A 23,487-nucleotide genomic window follows, 5' to 3' on the forward strand; every position below is an offset into this window, starting at 1 on the left:
GCTGCCTCAACTCCTGAGCTGCTCAGGCCTGGTCAAGGCCATCCACCAGCATGCTCTGGGAGCGCTGATGCACACCAGCTCGCGCTGCTGGACCCACGGTGGCTGCGTTCGGCCATCGGCAGCGCCGGTGCGACGACATGCTGGCGGCGGTCTTCCGCAAACTAACTACTTACTGTCAGGCGAGTGCACGACGAGATATGACCGCTCGCATGTGTGCTCAGGGCACCTCAGGGCTGCTGCGTGACGCGTGGCTCGGCTCCGCGAAAAAGAAAGAAAGAAAGAAAACAGACACGCCAAACGAGGGATGGGACGAGGACAGGGTCCCCACCTGCACGAGCAGGATTTTGGAAGGACGATCAGGGGGACAGGTGGGGCTCTCCTGCTCCTGACAAGGGACACGACAGGCTCGCAGCGCGGTGCGCGGTGGACTCCCACATCCACTGGCGGTCTCATCTCAGTCGGCTCCGCGAGCGCTTCTTTGATTTTTAAACCAAATTCTCTTTCTCGCGTGACTTCGAGTGTCTTGTCGAACGCTGTCCGCATATCATTTCATGCGCGGCTTCCAACCCTTGAATGTCTCGCCGTCCAAAGGCTCGCGCGGCTCGCCTCGTCACCCGAAGCTCGACCAAAGGCTGCCAGAGAGCCGCCCGGACGCGGACCCGCCAAAGATGATCCGCACGTCTTCGGGGCAAATTCCTGTGCCACGCGAGACATCGGATCCTTCACTTTGGGACTACTCCTCGCGTGTCACCGAGGCTGCTTCTCCGGAGAAAAGGTCAACTCGCCTACCTCCCAGCCGCGTCGAGCCCGCGGGTTGGCATCGGTCGCGCCGCCGGCTGATCGAGCGCCTTGCGCGAGCCCTCTCCACCTCTGCTGCGCCGGTTCTGGTGTGTTGTGGGGGGCGACCCAATTCGCCACGCCTCACTCGCCACCTTCATAATATAGGCGGCCAATATTCTCGTCGCCGCCTCCGACGCCGGCTTGGTCGAAGAGGCGAGGAGCGGCCTACTTAGCGGCCTCTCTGCCCCGCAACCGCCACGCTTTGTAGTGCTCTGCCCCGCCGCCGACGTCGACGTGCTCGGAAAGCTGGCTAGTATTTTGGGGAGGGTCAAGTCTGACTCTCCCCGTGTCCGGCTCCGATCTCGCAGGTGGTCGATCAGATCCGCGAGGCGGCCAGCTCGAACGCGCCGCGTTTGCCCCCCATCCACTTTGCCATCCGTGCCACGACGTGCGGCCGCGAGCTCCGCGCCTGCTTGCGAGGCGACGCGGGCAGGGTGGCGCACGCGGCAGAGGCGGGAGGAGGGAAGGAGGGCGGGCGGGCCGGCACCGCCGCGGAGGCGCCCCGGGAGGGTGCGGACATCGCCCTCGTGTCTCTGGACCTGCTCTCTGCTGCAGGCTTCGAGTGCGGCTCCGAGTCGACGGTACTCATCGCTCTCGTGAGCAACGGGCAGGAAGAGTCGATGCTTGAGATTCGGGAGACGATAGCCGCCGCCTGACTTTCGCCGACTGCTGTAGGACCCGGCCGCGCTGTACCGCGAGCTGGGCGTGCAGGACCAGCTGTTGTGCCCTCCCTCCCTCGTGCAGGTCCGCCGACTGCTGCACCAGTACTTCCCGCGCAGGGCACACAACCTCTCTTGCCCTCGTCGAGTCGGCGAGCGCCGCCCACTTGCAGCGGTGTGAGCAGGTCTTTCTCGGCGCCGCCACTCCGCAGACTCCACTCCACAGCCCCCTCCTGTCCGTCGGAGCCGGGCCGGCCTCGCTGTCCGCAGCGTCGCCGGCGGCGCAGTCGGGCGCACGCTGCCCGTCGGCGCTGGCGTGCGCGCTCCGGGTGCTGGTGGTGGCGAAGTGCGAGCAATCCGCAGCCACGCTCATCAACTACTGCGAGGCCCGCCGAGAGTAGCCGAGAGTAGCCGAGGGTAGCCGAGGCGGCCGCCACGCGCATCAAAAGCCCGCGCACTCTCGGCTATCGCACGCCATCGGCACAGGTCTTCTTGCTGTGGGCGGAGCACGTCTGTGAGGCGGAGGAGGCGATGGCTCGACTTTGCGCAGGGCACTACGATTTGGTCCTCGTCGAGCCAGACCTGGCCGGAAGCATGAGCGGCTACGCGCTCTGCGCTTGGTGGCGCGAGTACTCGCAGGCGGCTGGCGGCGACGCGCACGGCGCGAACGAGAGACGGGACTGCCTGTCTCGGAGGCTCGATTGCTTTCGCTGAACCGCCCTCAAGCCTCACCTCATAGGCAAGACGACGGAGTTTGTCTCGGTCTCTGAAGCTCCCGACACAGAGGCATGCGCCGCGTTTGGGCTGCGCTCAAGCATCGCCAAGCCCGTTTCCGCAAGATGCTTCGCGACGATGCTCAAACGGTGGCTGCGCCAGAGCGAGAAGAGATAGAGCCGTCGAGCAGACCTCTACTAGTCACGACACCCCTCGGACACACCATTTATTGTATCGATATCGGCCAGGGGTCAGGTGTGTGAAACAAGAGGTACGGCTTTAAGTAAGACACGCGGGCGGCAGATCGGCAGTTTTTGTAAGTTGTAAACAGCTGAGGCGTGTGACGGAGATCGGAGTGTGAAACAGAGGCCTCGAGACAGGAGGGGCGAGTCGCGAGAGGCGCCAGCCCGTAGCCGCTACCAGGCTCTCTGCGTCTCTATCGATCTCTATGCCACAACGACTAAGCACGCTGTATTGGAGTTTTTAAAACGACATACGTGTGTATGTGGGCGCCCCACCTCTACCTCTAGAGCGCCCCACACGCATATGCGCGCAGTTCGGGGTCGTTCTTGCGCTTGAGGGAGCCGCCCCGGCTCGTGGCGCAGCTCTCGGTATACCCAATGGTAGGAAATTCATGACATAATTCTTTCTCACACGATGATCTGTGGGTGATGACATAGAGACTGTGGCGGGTCTGGGCTCTGGCCCGGCGCAAGGGTGGCCGGGGTCCGGGTTTGAGGGAGCCGCCCCGGGCGCATAGCGTCCCTGACGCATCGGGTGGGGAGTGGGGTGTGCAGCTCTGAGGCCGAGTGAGCCGCGGCCCGCGCGGACCAACAAGCCTGAGTCTCAGAAGCAGGCTGACTGGATGTTGTTGGGGCCGGTGTTTGCTGCGTTGCGGCCAGAGCACTCGATACCCCAAATCGAGCAGTAGAAGGGGAGCGGGGTCGGCGCAAAAGGAGGAGCAGGCGGCGGGCTCGGCGGATAGACGGGGCAATATGTCGAGGCGAACACCTCCGGCATGTTCCACGTCTCGCCGTTGGGCCCGGTCCAGATGCCGTTTGCCTTGTCAGTCACGTCGTAGTGAGGGGGTGCGATCGCCTTGAGGCCGCACTCGCAGCACGTCGCCGCTTCGAACCACAGTTTGTCGCACTCTTCAGCAGACTTCTTGGCCATGCACGCTGCATAATCAAAGTTCATCGGCCCGTCCTCAGCCCAGAAGTCCTGGGTCACGATCGTAGTGCCGACCAAAGTACAGGACACCGCCCACAGTGGATTCTTCTTCTGGCACTCCGCCTCGTCCGCCCCCGACGTTGCGGTGGCTATCTTCTCGTAGGCTTTGTTGATGTTTGCCGCCTATGCCGGATACGAGCGCACCCCTTGCCTTTGTGCTGGCAGCAGGGACTAAGAGCGGGATGGAATGCCGAGGGCAGGTGTCCCGGGTCTTTCTCTGCTCAGTAAGCTTATCTCATACATTGCACCTCGCGCGAGTCGACAAGCGGGTCCACGTAGTCCGTCACCTCGGACACGACGTCTGGCGCCTCGCCATCTTCACCGGGGAACGGCCAAAACTTCTCACTCGGCGCAGCGGCGGTGTCGGTGGCGAGGCGCGTTTTGCTTGAACTCGCCGCGCCGAGCAGCTGCACGCCGAGCAGGGAGACGGTCACCACGCCTGTCCCCACTGCGAGCAGTAGTAGCGGCTTGGCTGTCGGCTGTTGGAGCGGGGTGGGGGTCTTCATTGCAGAGCGTAAAAGCGGCTAGCGGGGGAGCCGAACGAGTTTATTGCGGCGCAGTTATTGCGGCGCAGATTTGGGCGGAAAACTTTGGGCGATTTGGGTATGCGGATCGATCCGCCGCCACTCGTCACCGTCGGTCTTTAAGCTCCTTCTTGAGCACTTGAGCACTGGATAGGGCCGATTCCGCGTGGTACGGGACCCCTCGATCGTCTCGCCCTCCCTCTCTGGCGTGTTCATTGGGGGGGGTCATAACAAACACGGTACAGGATCGAGGTGCACGCTGCCGAAGCAGTGTCGTCCCCCCTCTCCCCGACGGCGATGGCGGTGTGACCGATCGAGCTACAAGAGGAACTTGTTCAGCAGGATCCGGGTTAGTCTGGCGCACTGCCTCACACTGGGCCTGAGATCGCAGCGACGCTTCCCGTCACCGTCTCGGGTTTATGTGGGATCGAACCACTCCGGGATGGGCAAGCCCATCGTTAGGAGCGCATCTGGTTAATTGTCAAAATTCCTGTTGTGCAAGAGGGGAGGGGGCTCTGACGGAGTGTGTGGTGGGAGAGGGCAGGGAATACTCCTTGGCCGTCGGGCAAGGGCCCGAGTCGGCCAGATCCAGTGCTGTCTGTGCACTAGGTCGATCTGCGAAAGCCACGCGCTTGACCGCGTGAACCGCGTCGAGCGTCGCCACCGGGTCAATATGCTCCGCAAAGCGCACAGCGCGCCGCCGCCGCGCCTCGGCCGCCGCCGCCGGCTCGAGCTGCTGAACGCAGCCGCCGTTGACGATAGCGAGCCGAGGTGCGGTGGGCGGAGGACTCAGGCCTGTCGCGGCTTCTTGCCGCTCGGGGCCGCCGCCTGCCGACCGAAAGACTTCGGCGGAGGAGGGCAAAGGCCGAGCTCGACGTGTTCCTTGAACGGGATGGTGAGCTTGTGCGGCGGCGTGCCCGGTACAAAGGTGCTGCATTTGCACCACTGCATGGTGCCTGGTGAACGCTGCACCGCATATATGACGCAGGCCCCCTCCGCCTCGGCCGCGCCGTACTTGCTCGCCAATGCCCCGGCGATGAGCGGGCGCGAGTAGGTCACAGAGGAGCCGAAAGCAAAGCCTGCGGAGCCGTCGAGGCGAAGCTCGCCACTCCGGTCCCGCACCGCCCCGTCGCCCGCACCCTTCTTGTTCTTCTTCTTGGGCGGCTGCGGCGGCTGCGGCGGCTGCGGCGGCTGCGGCGGCTGCGGCTTGGGAGGCGCGGTGCCTGATGGCGCCCCGGCCGCGTACCTCGCCCGTCGCTCCTCCTCCATATCCTGCTCCTCCTTCAAGTGCCGCTTGCGACGACAGATCGTGTCGTCGAGCTCGGAGAGGTACTTGTCATACTCGTCCTTGGCGCGCAGGGTCTCCCCGATGAAGGACAACGAGCGCGCCGTGTTGCTGTCGTGCGACGCCCGCAGCCGTAGTTCCGCCTCCGTGAAGGCCGCCTCCACGAGCTCGGCCGCGTTCGTAGCCCCGGTGACCAGCACTCCGTTGGCGCGCGCCTTGCGCAGGTTCGGCTCAATGAAGGCCATGAGCGAAGAGTAGCTGTTATCGGCGTCCATCGGCAGACCGATGCAGTGCAAAAGCCGGGGGACATACATCATGTGCGCCATCAGCCGCACCGGGTCCCTCATGACGTCGACCAGCGTCATCGGCTGGATCGTGCTCTCGGCAACCGGGATCCGCTGCAGATGCTCTCCCGCCGTGTGCCGCAGGATCGGGCAGACGAAGTCCTTATCGAAATCGATCCCGCCCAGATTCCCGAGCTTGAGGCTGGCGATGGAGGTGGCGCTGAACGCGCCAACCTTCATGTCGGTGAGAGACACGTCCTTGGAGTTGTGCTCGTCGGTGGCGAGGGCGTCCATGAAGAACTCGTCCCAGCGCCGCGGTATCTCCGCGTCTCGCTCCCGCACCATCCCGGAGGGGAGCCCGACCACTGTACGGCTGATGCCGAGCACCCACTTGCAGGCCTTGACGCAACCCGAGCGCAGGACCAGCTCGATGAACTCGTTGTTCGAGCCACCGTCGGCCTGCCACTGCTGAATGTCGGTCATAAGCTGAACCAGTCGGGCCTGCCCGTCGGACGAGGCAGCAGAGAGATCCGCGGCATTCGATTCGGGGCCCTGCGTTGCGCTAGCAGCGGAGAGGCGCTCTTGCAGATAGTCGAGATTGACTGCTGGCTCGACATCCTGCCAGTGTCCGTCGTTCTTGACCAGCCTCGCCTCCACCAGCGGAAGGGTGTCGAAGCTGACGCTCTGGCCGGGGCAAAGCAGGGCAGCCAGTGCCGTGAAATGGCTGAATGCCCCGTGCCCCGACCCTGTCCACTTGGCAATGTTCGGGTGGGCCTCAGTAATAAAGCCCAACCATCTAAATTCAAAGGGCTGGTCATGTAACGAGTTTCGTCACTCTCGTCACTCATTGCGATGTTCCTGCCGTGGCGAGCGGGGCGACCCTCTCCCGCCCGCAAACGCAAAGCAGCAATCCTCCAGCGCCCCCATCATGGTCTCGTGCAGAGGGATCGCCAGCGGCTGCTCCGGGCGCGGCGCCAGCACAGGCAGAACCAGCGAGGAGCGCGGCTTCTTCACCTCGACGGCAGGCATCGTCGAACGCGGCGGAACCTTCACCTGACAAGCGGAGCCCCCCAGGCAGAATTGCGAGCAAAGCGAGAGAAGAAAAGGCATAGAGGCGCCAGAGGCAGGGAGCAGGGGGGCAGGGGGGAAGAAAAATGCGCCTCAAGGGGTTGTAGGGAACCTCGCAGGGAGCAGCGATCCACGCCCACGTACTTGGGCGATCGCCCGACGCCCTTGTCGCCTCCACCTCCGGCGGGGGCCGTTGAAACTCCCGTCACAGACGGGTCGCCAAGCAGGTTGCGGCCCCCCTCCGCCGCCGTCACTTCGCCGTCATCGCTGCCGAGCCCACGCGTCTTAATCAAGGCTGGACTGCTCCGAAGTTCGCCCTGCACCGGCAATCCCTCCTTTGGGTGGTGTGCTGGCGCCTCCTCGCCAATCGGCTGCCCATCTGCGACCTCGTCATCGAGGAACGGGTCCATGCGAGTTACCCCGCCACACCAGTCACGGTCACACGGCCAGAGTGATGGCGGTCTCAGTCGATTCGATCAGTCGTTGCGCGGGCAGCCCCGCACACGGCTCACGCGAAAAGAGTCGCAACTCGTGCGTCCCCTGCGGACCGCTCAGGAATTCCCTGCCCGGTTGTGTTCTCCCCCCCCCCTCCCCCCCCCTCTCATCTCTCATCTCTCATCTCTCATCTCTCTCTCTCTCTCTCTCTCTCTCTCTCTCTCTCTCTCTCTCTCTCTCTCTCTCTCTCTCTCTCTCTCTCTCTCGCTCGCTCGCTCGCTCGCTCGCTCGCTCGCTACCCCCAACTTTTTTCTTTTTTCCTCGCCATGTGGCGGTGTGGACTGCGATGCGATGTGTGTGTGTGTGTGTGTGTGTGTGTGTGTGTGTGTGTGTGTGTGTGTGTGTGTGTGTGTGTGTGTGTGTGTGTGTCGTGTCTCGAGAAAAAATACTTTGGCGAGCCAAAGCAGCCGAGAGATAAAATCTCCGCACAGGAGCCTAGCGCAGCGCGAACTCGCCGTCTGAGCCTAGCGCAGCGTTCGCTGCGCGACCCTTTCTTTTTTTCCTCGCGCTCGATGTCTCCGCCCGAGCGTCTCGGCGGGAGTCGCAACGCGATGCAGGCCACACAGGCGGTCGTGGTCTCGCTGGGGCCATTGGCACCTGCGCGAGCGGTCGGCCGCGGCCGCCGCCGTCGCCGGCGGCTCGGCCAAAAGCTGTGCGCGGGTGCCTCCGTCTTTGTGCTCGGCCAGCTGGTGCTGCACCGCTCGATGACGGCCGAGGGCGACGCCTCCAGTCAGGCCGCCACAACCGACAGGCCAGACCACGACTCGGCCGCCCGTGTGACCCCGCCTGCCGGCGGCGAGGCGAGTGGCAGCACCGCCGACCTCGACGCGCTCTACCCTCCTGAGGACGGCGGCTGGGGCGACGGCGGTGGCGGCCCGTGGCTGGACGCGATACGAGACGCTTGGACTGCCTCGCTCGGTGGCAGCGGCGGCGGCGGACGTGGCGGCGGAGGTAGCGGCGGTCGGGCGTTGCCTCCGCTGCCGCGCCTGATCCACCAGACGTGGAAGGACGCCTTCCCTCCGCGAGAGCTCTTCGCGCCGCGCTGGCGCGCCTCCCTGCAGCGGGTCAACCCCGGCTGGTCCTATCGGCTATGGGTGCGCGGATGGAGAGCGCGCGCGCGAGAGACAGAGAGAGGTGGCGGCGGAAGCGGCGCAGGTCGCTGCAGTTGCGTCCCGACTCGTCTGATCTCCTGCCTCTCACCCGCCATCTCCTGCCTCTCACCCGCCGTCTCCTGCCCGCGACTCGCTGCTCATCACGCGCCCGACCGCCCAGTTGACACCCCCCCCCCCCCGCGCGCGCCCCGCCACAGACGGACGCCGACAACCTCGAGCTCGTCCGCTCCCACTACCCCTCCTTCCTGCCACTGTACCAAGCATACCCCTCGCCGATCCAGGCCAGCGAGCCGCCCCGCTCCCGCCCGCACCCGCCCCGCACCCAGCCGCCCCGCCACGCTCCCAGCCCGCCCGCCCCTCCCGAGTCCAGCGGGCCGACGCGGCGCGCTACCTGCTCGCGCACAAGCATGGAGGCGCCTCTGCCTGCACCTCGGCTGCGAGTGCCTCTGGGCGGAGCGGGGCGCGGATCCTCTCTCGAGCCGCGCGCGCGCTCTCTCTCTCTAGGCGTCTACTTCGACCTCGACTACGAGTGTTTCGCACCGCTCGAGCCGCTCGTCGCGGGCGCGTCGCTCGTCCTCTCCTACAAGGCGCCATATCTCCGCATATCTCCGCATATCTCCCCATATCTCCCCATATCTCCCCATATCGCTTACAAGGCGCGACCCGCACTCCCACCCGACCCGCGGCCCGCCCATTGCTGTATGCCACTACCCCTCCCCTTGCCCCTCCCCTGCCCGCGCTGAGGCGCCCTTGTCCTCTCGCACACGGCTCGCGGCACGGCCCCCGGCAGACACTTCTCGGCAGACACTCCGCTGATCACTTCTCTCAGACGCTTCCGAGACCAACTCCCAGGCACCTCTCCCGAGGCGCCTCCCCGAGGCACTTCCCTCCTTCGGCCCGCAGGAGGGCTCCGACTTTGCCAAGGGCGCCTCCAGCCCTCCCCTCCAGACAGACACGGCTCCTGGGGGCGCGAGATGACCCGAGATGACCCCGAGATCAGGCGCCTCCAACTCCGTCTTCGGCTCCGCCCCATCGCACCCGCTCTGGGCGGTGGTGCTGGACGTGCTGCGCAACCGCTCGCGCACGCCGCTGTCGGGTCACACCGCCGTGCTCTTCTCGACAGGCGAACCCTCGGCCTCCGCACCCTCGGCCGCACTCGGCCACGCCTCGGCCGCACTGCCCCATCGCCGCCCCCATCGCCGCCCTCCTCCTCTGCACAGGGCCGGCGGTGCTGCGCGAGGCGCGTCACAGACTCCTCCGCCTCACACGCCTCCGCCCCCCACGCCTCCCCCTCCCCCCCCTCCCCCCCCCCGCCCCTCACACCTCACTGGAACCGGCGAGGTGAGGCGGGAGGTCTGAGGTCAGGCGCTGCGCCGGCTGCTGCGGCTGCGGCCGGGCGAGCAGATCTCGGCGCCGATGCTGACGCGGCTGCGCGAGACGCTAGGCATCGCCGTGCTTGACTCTGCGCTGCTCCACCCGGTGACGGCCGAGCGGAGGGACCTGTCCAAGGCGTCCGCCGAGGGTGAGCGGCCGCTCTCCGCGGTGTGCACGCACCACTTTGTCTCCTCGTGGGTGGCGCACAACTCGTCTGCGCACGCTGACACCGAGCGACGCCGGCGGGAGGGGCACAGCCACGCTGCTCTCGAGGGCGCGGGCCTGAGTGTACTGCAGGAGAATGCGTGGTGAGTTGGGTGAGAGACGATATTGACATGTGTCCTGAGGATCGATGGAAAGATCTTGCGTGCATGTCATATTCTTTGCATGTCATATTCTTATCATATACGGCATACGGCACTTCTTCCTTGTAATGTGCATGTATACATCGATATACGCACAGTGCCATCCTTCCTCATGCGACTGGCGCCGTGATAGGCGGTCAGGCCTCAGCCCTCACCGCCGTCGCCCCGATAGGGCCGGACGAGCATCCAAAGCGCCTCGCTCGGAGTGATCGCCCACGCCTGACAGGTGTGACCGGCGGATGTCACGCCGGTGTGCTCACCTCTCTGTGCCATCTCTCTCTGGCCCGCGCCTCGTCGTAGGAAGAGATGCGTCCACCCTCGCCGCCGAGGGTGTATCGCGTGCGCCCGCCGAGGTCGAGCCTCGGCCGCCACGGCAGCGCGAGGTCGCCCAGCATCCGCCACTCCGCCTCGACCGCCGCACCGTCGTCTACAAGGCGCAGCGACTTGAGCTCGACCGAGCGAGCGGTGGGCGGGACAAATCGCTCGATCCACGGGTCGAGGTTCGCGAGGTTGCGCTCAAAGGTGCTCAGACCCGCGAAGGAGAGCGTCGGGTCCGTGAAGGTGCAGTCCTCGTCGTATAGCTCCGCCGTGATGCGACCGCTCCAGAGGTATTCGTTCTCTTCAAAGTCGGTTCGCAGGCCCGCCAGCACATCGCCAGCATCGAGTGACTCCTGCTCACGCCGGCGAGGTGCTGAGGGCGGCTCGCCGCCCGAGATGGTGTTGACGAGCGCAGTCAGCGAGGAGACGAGCCCTCTGGTTGCACGGCTAGTCTCGCTGATCTCATTGAGCTCGCAGCACACAGCGTGGCTCCTATCGACAGGCCTCGTTGCCATGCAGGCTGGCTGCGACGAGAGTGCAGCCGCCGAATCAGCAGGAGTGCACAAGAGAATCATCTTCAACTTCGCCAAAGAGGTCGGCAGCCCGAGCGCCGTCGACCGCACCGACTACGGCACAGCCTCCGGCAGCGCCCGGTGTCTATCTGTAGGAGTGACTTTAAGAAGTCACTTAGTGACTTCTCGAAGTCACTCGCCCCGCGCGCGCACAGTACGTGCTCTCGCGGCCGGCCCGTGCACCGTGCGAGCCCCCGCGGACTCGGCCCCAGTCGGGCCGCGACGGGAGAGGCTCTTAGAGCAGCTTGGCGGCGTTCACTTGGAGCAGTTGCACATTGGAAAATGGTTTTCTCCTTCCTCGAGACGATTGCGCTGGAGCGCTCGTCCCCGCGGGCAAGAGGCGATATACGGCGCTGCCTCCGCACCGCTACGCGATGACACAAGCGACGCAATCCCGGCGACATGCAGGCACCCAATGCTGTGCCGGAGGCTGACTGGTCGAGGCGGTCGACCTCGTCGTGGCTCTTCCACGCGCCGCCGCTTCTCGTGTGGACAGCTGGTTCGGCTCGGACGCAGTGGACAAGAGGACCACCACATTCGCTGGCACACCGCGGCCGACGCTGTCTGCGCTCCCACGCAAGCGCCGGTATCCAAATCGAATGCATGCGTTACTGCGCTTACTGCGCGCCGCCGCCTACCTCAGACTCTCAATACCAATGCGCACGCTCCGGCATCGACGACATTGGTCTGCGCGAATTCGAGGCGCCGTGCGACGTTTGAGGCGGACAGCCCTAGGCGACACGGCGTCTGTGCTCGTGTTTATTGTGCTCGTGTTCAAGCAAGAAGCATCAGTGCGGGTACATGCGGTCCTACCACTGCACACAGTGCTTCCCGGACCCGAGCCAGGTTGGCTATGCGATCAGCCCGGTCGGGACCAAAGCTGGCGACCCTCACCGGCCCTGCTTTGCCAAGCACCTGCTCGAAGAGGAGCCGTCGCATCGGGCACAGCAGCGCCCCTCCGCCGCGACGCGGCGATCGTCCATCGCCGTACCGGCGACCTGAGCCTGCGCCTGCGCCGGCAGCGGCGGCGCCGGCCGCCGCGGCGCCGGCAGCCGCAGTGCCCCGTGCGCGCCGCCGCATCATCTAGAGGTGAGACGGGGTGAGTGGCGAGTGTGCGGCGGCCGGAGGGCGCGTCAGACGACCGCGAGGGCGGCCCACATGCGGAGTGACTTTTAGAAGTCACCCTGTTTCGGGCGTCTCACCGGCGTACTTGAGGTGCTTCAGACGGACGCAGTGGGCTGTCGGCAAGGTAGGTGAGTGTCTAGGGGTCGTCTCTAGGCTGGTTAGCCTTGATTTTGATCAAAGATCGGCGCAAGAAACGGTCGCGATGCCTCGTGTGAACGCTTGGAAGAGTGACTTCTCGAAGTCACTCGGTCCGCGGGTCCTACGGAGAGACACCGGGGCTTCGCCCAGCATCACCACTCGCAAAAAAAGAAAGAACCCCCCCAAGGGAGGGATGGCACCACTCGCAACAGCTCTCGCGCGCCGCGGTCTATTTTCTTCTCAATAGTGCGAGGGAGTTTTGTTGTAAAATTCTTCTCAATATCTACGAGCCGTGAAAGCCCACACATCCGATATCCTGGAGCGGCTGTCTGTTAGAGACCTAATGCTTCTCCTGGTTTTGTCGTGCTCTCTATCCCTCCTGCAACAGCCTCGCCCGCCGCTCGGGCTCGGCCTCCGCCCGGCGCTGCTCTGCGGCCGCCGAGTTGCGATCGTGATGGCTGCAGACGAGGCGGCGGCGCAGCGGGCGGAGCAGGCGGACAGGGCAGCAGCAGCGCTGGCACAGTTGCCACCTGGCCTGTACAACCGCGTGAGCTTTCAGAGCGGCGGCATGAAGCAGGCCTACGCGGAGGAGGAATGCCTCGTGCTGTGGGAAGCGCTCAAGGTGCGAACCCCGTCCTCTCTCACTGCCACCCTCTCCTCTCTCTGCCACCCTCGCCCACCGCTCTCCTCGCGTCCAGGCGTGCTACCCAACCGAGGCGGACGCGCTCGCGGCAGTCGACAAGAACTCGATGACCGTCAATCCGTCGATGAACTCGCCCTCCAAGATCACCGAGACGCACGCGCTTCTGGTGGAGCGCTTCGGAGCGGGCAAGGCGTCCGAGATCATCATGCAGAATCCGGGCGCGAATGCTGCACGACCTGACATCTCCGCCGTCCCCCATCGCAGCACTCCCGTCGCCGCTCTCAGGCATCCTCACCTGCACGGCGGCCGCGGTGGCGGCGCAGAGCGACGACGAGATCCTGGGCGTGACGGCGCTGGTGGCGAAGGTCGACGAAAACAAGGGCAAGGCGCGCCCTCGACGCGACTCTCCTGAAGCGCCGCCCACCCTCTCGCCCCGAGCACCCACCTCGCCCTCTGCGCTAGGCGAGGCTCCTCGTGCTCGGCGGCCTCCTCTCTGTCGTCTCGCTCGCCGGGACGGGGCTGCTCGCGCGGAGGCGCGACCTACGCGCGCGAGGTGTCTTCCGCTCTTCCAGTGAGGATGAGAAGCTGCGCCGCATTCGCAGCAATTGACGGCATGCGCTACATCCTACTCGCGACCACAAACCACATGCCACCTCGAGGATGCCACCTGCCACCCATGACGCATGAACGGTTAGCCAGATCGCGCCGCGATGGCCGACTACACGGTGTCGGTGAGCCATTCGGACCTTGCAGTAAACCTTTTCCTTCTAAGCAGGGCTACACGATGACCCTATAGTGTGGGGGTGTTCCTGGCGAGTTGTGATGAGTACGGGGTGTGGACCCTGAGTTGACCAGGGGTTGTGCGCCGGGCCCTCCTGCTCGGCTCCAGCCAGTAGACAAGTCTTGTCACTAACAGAGTTGAAGGAGCTGACCTCGGGGCCGATGTGACCAAGCGCTGGTAGCGTGGTTTTACCTCACACCCATGGTCTCACAGTGTGCCGGCAGTCGCCGAGCAGTGTCGCTCACACAAGCCGCAGCACAAGTGACTGAGGGCCAGTGAGGGCGAGCCCATCGCTGTCACAGCTGTGGTAGCCGCACAGTAGACTGTGTCAACTGTGCAGAGCGTGTGAGCAGCCGAGGAGCTGCTCTCCAGGCTTCTGACGCAAAGAGCTGCATGCCATCGAAGGCGCTGTCGAGGTTCGCCGAGCGCGGCGCAGGTTGGAGGACACCGTCACCGACGAGCGCGTTGGACTTTTCACTCCGGACAAAGACGGGCACACAGCGGACGGTGCGGGGCGTGTGCCCGTCATAGCGGCGAGGCGCGGGACCGTCTGTGGCGAAGTGGGTCGCGTCCTCCGATTTCCTCAACTCACGGTCCGCTCCCTCTAGGATTAGACTAGCCAATACTATTTTGAAGTTCATATATGAAAATACCAACTTGCCTATGTGCACGTCTCCGCGGCGGCGGCCCGGCGGCGGCCCGGCGGAGCGGGTCAGAGCAGCACTGCGCCGGCCGGCGAGCGACTCTCGACTATAGTATACGGGCTCTATTGAATGGCCTCAAGGTGCTCTCTAGGGCTGCCCTATTCCGCTCGCCCGGCTACGTCGCCGGGCTTCGAAGGAAAAGGTGTTTCGCTCGGCACGGCGCCGCGGAGAGCAAACTTCGGCGTTCGTCCATTGTGGAAGCTGGACGCACGTCGGCAAGTGGGCCGCATGACCAGGCGGGCTGCTGCTCAGAATCTGGGCCCTCGGCGCTCGCTCTCGCGCTCTTCATAACGGCTTTGCCCCCTCCCTCCCGCGCCGACGTTGGGCAGCCCGACCACGACAACGCCAGTGCCACCAGCCTGCAACTCGAGGCGCCGTTGAATGAGCACGAGAGCCGGTGCGCGACGGCGGCGCGGGTGATGCAGCCCAAGGTGACGACGACGACGGAGGGGGCGGCGGCGGAGGGGGCGGCGGCGGCGGCGGCGATGGCCGCGGGGCCGGCCCGCCCGCCTTTGCTGCTGGGCTGTGGGCATCATCACAGCTCAACGTGAAGTCCAAGGCGCGGAAGCTTCGGTGGGCACTTTTCGCGTCCTTTGCCACGCATATGGCGCCGCGGACCGGTCTACCGGACCCGCCCCTGATCGTGTTCTCTTCTTCGACTCGACCTTCCGCGACCTTCCTCGACTCGACCTGATGCTGAGTTCCCGCACCAGCCTGCGACCAGCGCAGCTCAGTGGCAGTGTGCGACCAGGGCGAGTGGTAGACAGTGGACATGCGTGAGGCTGCTCTCTGAGCGATGACACTAGCAGGGGCATCGTGAGTGCCATCGGAGTCACTTGTATTACGACGCCGCCACGCTCGCAAGGGCCGCCTAAGCGCCTAAGCACCCTAAGCACCCCCCGCTTAGGCCGCTTAGGCGCTTAGGCGAGTGACGGCCGGCTGCCCGTGGCCTGGCGTGCCTCCGCCGTGGGGAGTGGGGTGAGCGCCTGGGAGAGCCACTCTGCAAGTGGTGTGCGAGCGTGTCCTTTAAGTAAATAAATAAAACGGTCAAACTCTGAGACGAGATGGGATTTAGGGACATGTGTCCCCGCCCTGCACGATCTTGGTGGGTGAGGGATCTTCAATCCGTCCCCTACCCTGGTCACTACCCGACACTAGAAGAGCGGCAAGAGATCTCTGGGGGGGCGCGGGGGCCCCAGAGGGTGTCCATGCGGGGGGGAGATGGGGTCCCTTGGCCCGCCGCAGGCGCCGATTTTTTCATTTTTTCTTTTTTGAGGCTTGTTTCATGGGAATTCCGGTATACTTGCGGCCATGCTATCACGCCTTGCGACAGCCTGCCGGCGCTGCTGACCGTGCCATGCTGCACAATTGATCACCTGCATAGCTCGCGGCCTAAGTATCCAGCATTAAGTGACGACCTGATCGTACGGCCAGTAGGAGGTGTCCTTCCACGTGTGCACGCTTCTGGCGCAATGCGCGTCGCCTCGGATTGGCTGCTGGCACTCTCGAGGCTATGCCTACACAGCCTCGCGCGCATGGGCAGTCAAGAGGGACCACGAACCTTCTCAGGACAGCGCCGGTGCCTCTCTCTTGGACCGGCAAACTTGGTGTTCTCGTGTCACCAATGTGGGACCAGTGCGGCATCGCGCCATCGACAGCTCTGAACTGCGCCTCACCACTGACCGGGAAGGCCGCCAAGGGGCCAGCACAGGTCGCACATTGAGGCAGCAGTCAGCATTGCATGTCTGATAGCTAGAGCAGCAGCGTCAGGGTCGCAGGGTCGGATCGTGTCAAGCCTCTCGCCCGGCCGGCCGCGTGCAGACGTCGGCCTGTCTGCTGACTGGAGTGATCCTGTCGGCGGTCAGTACGACCGATCAGGTTGGAGGTTTCTGATGGTTGGAGGGTCTATCTGTATGTACTCCTCGAGATCTCTCCAAATCTGCCCTCTGATCAACCGATCATTCGGGAAGTCGGTGCTAGTGGAGACTAGTGGAGCTGGAGCCCCGTCCTTTCCGCACTGCTGCGAGTCCTAGTGTGGACGGTTTTTTTGCGGTATCTTGATGTATCTCTCCAATATCTCCTCGCATCTCCCCGTATCTGCCCGTGTCTGCCCGTATCCGCCCGTATCTCGATTCTCGTATCTCCTGGTGTCTCCCGGTATCTCCCGGTATCTCCCGGTATCCCGCCATATCCCGCCATATCCCGCCATATCCCGCCATATCCCGCCGCGGATACCGCGAAAAAAATCGTCCACACCAGGGATGCTGCGCGGCGCACGGTGCCTCCGGGGGCCCCCACGCCCCCCCAGAGCAAGAGTTGGGGCTGCGGCTACGGCTGCGGCTGCGAGAGGGGCTGCGAGGGGAGGGGCTGTGGTCGCGGGAGAGCCGCTGTGTAGCCTTTAAATAAATAAAACGGACACCTCTACTGTGAGATGGGTAAAAAAGAAACAGGTCCCCGCCCTTGCGATGTTTGTGCAGGGTTCTTTGTGGGTGTGGTCGGCGACTAGCCGGGGTCCGTCCTCCCGATGGGGGACTAGCACTTTAGCGTGCAGTCGGCCGATGTTTTCTTGAGTCTACACGAGCTATCCCATCTCGTCTCAGAGTTTGACTGTCTTCGGGTGCACAACTTGCACTGAATCCGATGTGCTCCATATACACGAAAACACAGGCCATCACACGTGTCTTGCTCCACTCCGCTCAAGTCGGTGCACGCGTTCTCGCAGTTTGACAAGGCCAGCACGCAACGCTGGGTCGTGGCTGGCATGCATTCGCAGCCTACCTACCTGCGCCTCCCGCGCAATGCTCGCCGCGCACTCGAGGCCGCGCGCTCGATCGGCCAGAGCGCTGGGATGGAAGCCGACCTCGTCCGACGTGCGGCGTGGGTGCCACGTCCTCTCCAGCTCCTCCCACTCCGTCAGCCTCGAATGCTTTGGCGCCGTAATCGGCACCTCCGGAATGGTATGAAACCCGATCGTCCCCGCGCTCGTCTCCGGAAGCTGGGAGAGGATGAGTGCTGCGGCTGTCTTGGGCTCCTGGCGAGGTTGGGGCGCCGGCCGAGCCTCACGCGTCTTTGCCTGCCGCCGCATTTCAGCGAAGCGTCGGTCGTACGTGTCTTGGTTGGACGTGACAAAGTCTGCCAGCTCTTGCCTGACTCGCTGCAGGTCCGCCACGGCCTGGTGGCCCCTCATGGTCGGTGACTGAAACGTTTGGAACCCAAGAAAAACACTCGAATTTTCTTTCTTTCTGCACCGCTTCATTTCATTCTGTTTGCACCGCCGCTTCGGGGTAAGACCTTGGGTCGACCCACCTCATCACTGCTCGGTTCATATACAAACATCGACAATCTAGGTCTTCCTTGAAGTATGTGAAGAGGGGGGGTTGGCTCTCGAGGGTTAGCAGGGTTTGTGGTCTGTTCAGAGCAGTCGTTATACGACCGCTTTGGGACACATCCATCGGATCCTCCCCGGGCTTCATCGCCATCATAGCAATCCAATCATTCCACACTTTGGGATACTGCTCCTCCCGCACAATCTCCTGCAGCAGCCTCCAGTACTCCCGCTGCACTCCCCTCGGCGAGAGTCGGATCAGGTACCCATCTAGTTTGTCGCTGCCTATGGCCTTTCCTTTTTTGAATTTCCTGATTGCCGCCTCGCACGCCGACCACGTCAACACGTCATCCGCAAGCCGTCCTGTCCCCCCCACCCCCGGGGGCTGGGCCTCCGCCCTGGCTGGTTTTGTCATTGCTAGGAGCGCCTCGACCGCCGCCATGTCCGCCTCCCTCCGCGCGTTGATCTCCTTCCCTCTCCTCGCCGCGGCGTCGCGGACTTCGTCCCCTCGCACCACGTGTCTTTGCCAGACCTGCTCTCCCGTCGTCTGGCAGGTTACCCACTCGCCTCCCTCATACATCGCAACCAGCTCCCCCCCGCCCGCTCTTCTGCCCATCTCCTTGTTCAGAATCTCGAAGACTCTCCTGGCATTGTTGCCGCTATTCTCTGTCGCAACCTCCTGCATCACCTCTGTGAGTTTCTCCCCCCCCGTCCGCGGGCACAGGAGGAACTCCTGTTCAGCGTCGCGTCGTTCGCGCTCACAGACCGCCAATGCCCTCGCGCGCCTTTCTCTATTCGCCAGCTGCGGCTGAGCCTCGAGGGCCTTCCAGAGCTGCGCCAGGTTTGGCTCCCTCCAAAAGCCCTCTCCCTCCCATTCCCTCCTATATCCGTCGCTCATCGTGCCGCTCCATTTCTTGACCTCGTGCCGTATCCTGAACCACTTCGCCACTTTCCATCGCAGCCTCTCTCTCTTGGACTTAGGTGGCGGCCCTCGGCCACCCGCCCCCTCGCTTGCCTCCCCGCCTCCCGCGGGCCGCTCCTCTCCGCCCGCTTCGTCATCGCCCTTTGCCCTCCTGGTCGCGACCACCGCCCTAGCGTGTCGCGTGAGCACCCTCGTCAGCCTCTCGAGCCGTTCTGAGGCGCTCAGCTCCTTCTCCGCATCGGCCTCCACCTCGTCATCGAACACCTCCTGTACCGTCTTTGTGAATCTCTCCTCCACCTCCCGATCCATGAATGTGCTCACCCCCCGCTCCCGAAACTCGCGAGGCCCTCCCACACCACCTACTCCTCCAAAGAATTCCACCGCCACCGCCCTGTGGTCGTCACCGCACACCCCCGGCATTGTGCTCGTGCGCCCCATACATGACGCGAGCCCAGATGTGACCACCCAGTTGTCAATCTGCGTCCCTGCTCGGTAGGTGGCTTCGTCCGCCATGGTCAGCAGCTCTCGGCCTCCATCCCCCAGCATCTGCTGGAACAGCCTGTCCGCCAGGGTCGCCCTCTGTGCGCCCCTTTCCCTCAGCGCCTCCTCCGTCTCTGCGTTGAAGTCCCCCCCGATCATGTACTCTCCCCTCGTGGCATCGAGCGCCTCGGTTAGCTTCTCCCACGTCGGTCTCACCACCTCCGCCTTCCTCTGTCTCACCGGCATGTAGACCCCAAACTGCGTCCACTTCCTGCAGCTGGCCACTTCCTCTACCCCGACGCTCACTATTCTCCCCTCCTCAACTTCGGTCGCCACCGCTCTCCCTTCAGTGTCCCTATTCTCTACTCGGATGTGAGTGGGGTCCCACACGACCAGGACCCCCGTATGCATCTCCCCCGATATGTGGTCGCACCAACCTGGCGTGCCGCACCCGTCCAACCCTCTGGTCTGCAGCAACGCTATCGCCTCTTCCAGCTCTCGCCTAGTCTGTTTGGTGTCTGCGAGGGTGGCGATGGTCACACACCCCTGCTTGATGATCCCTATCACATCTTCTAGCTTCGCTGTCGTGTCATTCCCTGTATCTCTCACCCGACTCGCGCCCCCTGTCCCCCCTCTCAGCTCCTCGATCTCCTCCATCGTCTCGCCCCGCCTTTCCAGGTGCAGCCCGCACACGTTGAGCGTGAGGCAACACGCAGGACGTTCTTTTTGCTCGCTTCTCCTTCCCCTCGCTTTTGTCGCTCCCCTAACCCCCCCGCGCGCTCCGCCTCGGCCCGCCCCGCGCCCGTTGCCGTGCAGCGCACGCATGAGCGCATTCCACTCCTGTATTGACATTTGCCACACGTAGTCTGCCGGAACTCCTAAGTGCTCGAGGTCGGGGTCTGTGAGCGGTTCCTCCCCCCGGCGCACTCTCTCCTCATCCAGCCTGTGCAGCTGCCCCCTAGCATCCCTGCACCTTCTGTTACGCCTCCGCTCCCACGACTGCAGCCTTCCCCTGCCCTTGCTCTTCCTGCTCCCGCCTCCCCCTGCTGGCTCCCGTTCGGCCGGCGGTGTCTCCGCCCGTGCCTCTCCCCTCCCTTTGTCGGTGTCCAGGTCTGTGCTGGCCCCCGCGCTCTGTCGTCCCTCCCTGTATGCTGGCACGCCATAGAAGGCCAAGTGTGGGTCCATCTCCCTTGTCCTTTGCTCTCGTCGCCATTTCCGCACGCGCCGCTTCCGGGCCTGAATCGGTAGGAGCCGCAGCGCAGCCTGCGTCAGCGCCTTGCGTTCTGTCGCCCTCCAACCCTGTCGCCTCCGCCTGTTCATCCTGCGTGGCCGGCGCCTCTCCCTTGCTTTACGGGTTTCATACTGGCTGGGTGTGAGTTCGTATGCTCCCCACGTGGGCCAGGGCGGGTACCATGACGGGTCGAACTGGGGTACGCTGATCTTTACAGGCGACGGCCCCGTTTTCTCCCCTGCTGCACCCCCCCCCTCACCCGCGGCCTCGCGCTCGCGCCCCCCGCATGACCACCAGCGCCACCACACAGTCAGGCGTCGGGCCCTCTCATGCACTTCGCGCCCTCTCGCAGCCATCCACTGTCTGACTCCTCTCCACCATGCCCCCACCAGCGCGAGCGCTATTGCGGCACACGCGGGCAACCCGCAGCCTCCCCACCCGCCGCTCACCGCCTCTTCTTGCCACTGCGGCCGCCGTCCGGGCCTCCCGCCCGCTTCCCGCCCGCCATATACGAGACCGACTCCGACTCCGACATGTTCGAGTCCGATTCCGAGCTGTTCCCCTCGCGCGCGGCGCGCCGGGAGATCGGCACCCCCATACTGAGCCTGTGCCGCCGCAGCTCCTCGGCCGCCGTCTCGTAGGCGGCCTGGAGCTCCCCCTCCTTCCGGATCGCCTCCGTCTCCGCCGTCATCGCGCCCTTCCACGCCGCAAACGCCTCGGCCCGCTCCGTTTCGCCCTCCGCGGCGTTCTTCTTCTTGAATAGCTCGCGCCGCCGCCTCCCCTCCATGTCCACAATCTTCTGCGCGTCGCGCATCGCGCGGCCGAGGTCCTCCCGCGCCTCCCTCAGCGCCGCCTCGCGCTGCTCCGACTCCTTCCGCGCCGCCTCGCGCTCCGCCGGCGTCGGGCCAGGCGGGGGGCCCGGCGGGGTCCGCTTCGGCCCTCCCGTCTGTGCGCCCGACGTCGGCCCGCCCCGCCCCGGCGCCGCCCGACCCGCTCCCCCCTTCTCTCCTCCCTTCCCGCTCCCCTTCCCGCGCCCGCGCCCAGCTCCGCGTCGGTCCGCCATCTCGAGCGCACTCCTGCGTACCATGATCTCGCGGAACATCGGGTCCGGCTTGCCGCTGTCGATCGCGGCGGCGACCGAGCCGTACCTCTCCTTGTACTCGGTCGCGCACTTTTCGGCGTGCTCCGTGGTCCTGCGTCCCGGGGGGCATTGTCGTGTCTGTGCTATCCTCCCCGTCTCTCTCACTCTCTTTCTCCCCGCACCGCCGCCAATCGCGCAGGTCAGACGAGCGGTAGTCGAGGCGCAGCGGCTTTGAGGCCTTTGTCGCCCCCTCCTTGCGCATAAAGATTGGCACCGCCATCTTGCCAGGCAGCGCCTCGAATGGTCGCTGCGACTTGATCTCAAAGAGTAGCTTGTTCGGCTGGGCCACGCCCGGTGAGAAACCGAGCCGGACCGAGACCTCGTTCTCATCAAAGTAAACCTTTTGGCCGCTGTGCTGCACGTTGGCTCGCAGCTGGTAAATCTGAAACGCCTGGGTCATCTGCTTCTGCACGCTGGCGACAGCCTCTGCGTAAACCTCGTCCGAGCCATACCTCTCCGCCGGCATCAGCAGCGCCGAGGGGCAGAGCAGCGTAGCCCGCACATCCACCTTCCACTGGTCGAGCGGCGCGAGCGACCAGCCCGCCTTCTTCCACATCATCGTCTCGGGCAGGCACTCCTCCTTACACACGACCATGTGAAGATCGTGGCGGAACTGGCCCGCCCGCGACTCCTGCACCACCCCCTTGACCGTCGCGGCGCAGCCCGTGAAGTCTGGGAACGGGTTCGCGCCCCACCCCGCCGCCGGCTTGCCGAGCTCCGCTCCTGCCAGCAGCGCCGCCACCTCGTATTTCAGGAGCACGCGAGTCATCCCAAACTCTCCATCCGGGTGGCCGAAGACGTTGTTGATCACTCCCTCATCCACGGTGATCGTGCCAAACTTGAGCAGCCAGTCTGCCATCTCGTGGATCCCCTCGGCACCCCCGTCGCCAAATCCGCGCCGCTCGAGGAGTCCCACGTAGAGCCCTCGCAGCGCCTTGTGCGTGTTCCGCAGCCGGTCCTCAGCCGATCCCTTGATGCCAGGCCCCCCCTCGGTGAAGAGCACCAGCTCCAGCGCGTCGCTCTGCGCCTCCCGCATCCGATCGGTAAACTCCGCCGGCATGTTCTGGAAGGGGTCGGCTTCGTAGTCCGCGTAGTCCAGCAGGGCGTCTGCCCTGCCGCCGCCATCGGCCGACGCGCCGCCCCCCACGGGCGTGCCCTCACCCGGCTGGGCGTCTTGCATCTCCTCGTCCAGCTGCGCGTCATCCGACATCGGCATCCGCCGCCCGGGCGATGGCATCGGCGGGGCGGCCTGACCACCGCCAACGGCAGAGTCTCCCTCCTCCAGGGCGGCTCCCGCCTCCAGGGCGGCTCCCGCCTCCAGGGCGGCTCCCGCCTCCTCGTCCCGCATGATGGGCTCGAGTGCCTCCGCCAGCGCGACGTCGCAGTCAAACCCTGGCTTCTGCCAGCGTTGCGTCCAGTCTGTTCCCCAGTCATTGAGGTTGAGGGTGATGGAAAGGGCGTCAGCCCCCATCGCGCGGGCGAGCAGCAATGACGCCGTCGTCTGACCTTGGTCCCGGCCCCGAATCTTCTCGAACTTGGCGTTGGAGAGCCCCGCGAGCGCGCAGGCGTCGGCCACCGCCGGCGAGTAGCCCATCTTGTACCACTCCTCCGCAATCTCCCGTCTCTTGGGCTCGCCCTCGAGATGCGCAAAAGGGTCGCTCTCCGCCCCGGCTAGCGTCGCCTTGGCTTGCTCCGCTGCTTGCAGCAAAAGGGATCGGTGCTCCATCCAGAGCTCCGCCCCGTCGCGCCCATCATAGTACCTGTCCCAGCGCTCCACGTACTCGGTCACATCTGGGGCCTCGGGCGCCCAGACATAGATGAGGTCGGCTTCACCAAACATCTTTTTCCCCCACTCCCTGCTCGCGGCGTCGGCTAGGGCGGCGGGCGGGAATGTCGGGTTGAAGCATCGGGCTTCTGAATCCATGGACTCAGCAAAGGCAGCGATGTCGATGCACCGCACCCTCGCCCAGTCAGAGACCTCGGGGCGGTGCCCCTGCTCGAGCCAGCCGACGCAGTAGCTCTCGAAGTCTTCGGTACTCACATGGCCAAGCTCTGGCATGCTCTTCATCGCCTCCAGCTCTTCTTGGGTTCGAAGTGGCAGGCCTGCGAAACTGACACCCACCTGCATCGGGCAACACACAGGCACACCCGTACATA

General features: G+C 64.7%; 5 protein-coding genes across 5 annotated transcripts; 2 read left to right on the forward strand and 3 right to left on the reverse strand.

Annotated features, from left to right (window-relative positions):
• Positions 1 to 556: 556 nt before the first annotated feature.
• EMIHUDRAFT_352052 (hypothetical protein) lies at positions 557 to 2,022 on the reverse strand (the record flags this gene model as incomplete). Its single annotated transcript, XM_005787801.1, has 3 exons — positions 557 to 993; positions 1,149 to 1,451; positions 1,516 to 2,022. Coding segments are annotated over 2 exons (200 nt in total), but the record flags the coding sequence as incomplete, so codon positions are not given.
• Positions 2,023 to 7,616: 5,594 nt separating this feature from the next.
• Positions 7,617 to 9,733, forward strand: EMIHUDRAFT_433823 (hypothetical protein; the record flags this gene model as incomplete). The annotated part of the gene is made up of 8 exons (XM_005787802.1): positions 7,617 to 8,193; positions 8,409 to 8,492; positions 8,582 to 8,651; positions 8,716 to 8,798; positions 9,115 to 9,136; positions 9,212 to 9,334; positions 9,432 to 9,451; positions 9,577 to 9,733. Coding segments are annotated over exons 1-8 (1,101 nt in total), but the record flags the coding sequence as incomplete, so codon positions are not given.
• Positions 9,734 to 10,094: 361 nt separating this feature from the next.
• EMIHUDRAFT_309376 (hypothetical protein) lies at positions 10,095 to 10,783 on the reverse strand (the record flags this gene model as incomplete). Its single annotated transcript, XM_005787803.1, has 2 exons — positions 10,095 to 10,169; positions 10,211 to 10,783. The coding sequence occupies 2 exons, from the start codon at positions 10,781 to 10,783 to the stop codon at positions 10,095 to 10,097; spliced, it is 648 nt and encodes a 215-aa protein (XP_005787860.1).
• Positions 10,784 to 12,446: 1,663 nt separating this feature from the next.
• EMIHUDRAFT_98459 (hypothetical protein) lies at positions 12,447 to 13,355 on the forward strand (the record flags this gene model as incomplete). Its single annotated transcript, XM_005787804.1, has 3 exons — positions 12,447 to 12,725; positions 12,802 to 12,912; positions 13,209 to 13,355. The coding sequence occupies 3 exons, from the start codon at positions 12,447 to 12,449 to the stop codon at positions 13,353 to 13,355; spliced, it is 537 nt and encodes a 178-aa protein (XP_005787861.1).
• A 3,204-nt stretch (positions 13,356 to 16,559) lies between these two features.
• Positions 16,560 to 19,117, reverse strand: EMIHUDRAFT_201530 (hypothetical protein; the record flags this gene model as incomplete). Its single annotated transcript, XM_005787805.1, has 3 exons — positions 16,560 to 16,583; positions 17,014 to 17,403; positions 17,678 to 19,117. The coding sequence occupies 3 exons, from the start codon at positions 19,115 to 19,117 to the stop codon at positions 16,560 to 16,562; spliced, it is 1,854 nt and encodes a 617-aa protein (XP_005787862.1).
• Between the last annotated feature and the right edge of the window lie 4,370 nt (positions 19,118 to 23,487).

The sequence above is a fragment of the Emiliania huxleyi genome (assembly GCF_000372725.1).
Source record: "Emiliania huxleyi CCMP1516 chromosome Unknown EMIHUscaffold_14, whole genome shotgun sequence".
In the NCBI taxonomy this organism is placed as follows: Eukaryota; Haptophyta; order Isochrysidales; family Noelaerhabdaceae; genus Emiliania; species Emiliania huxleyi.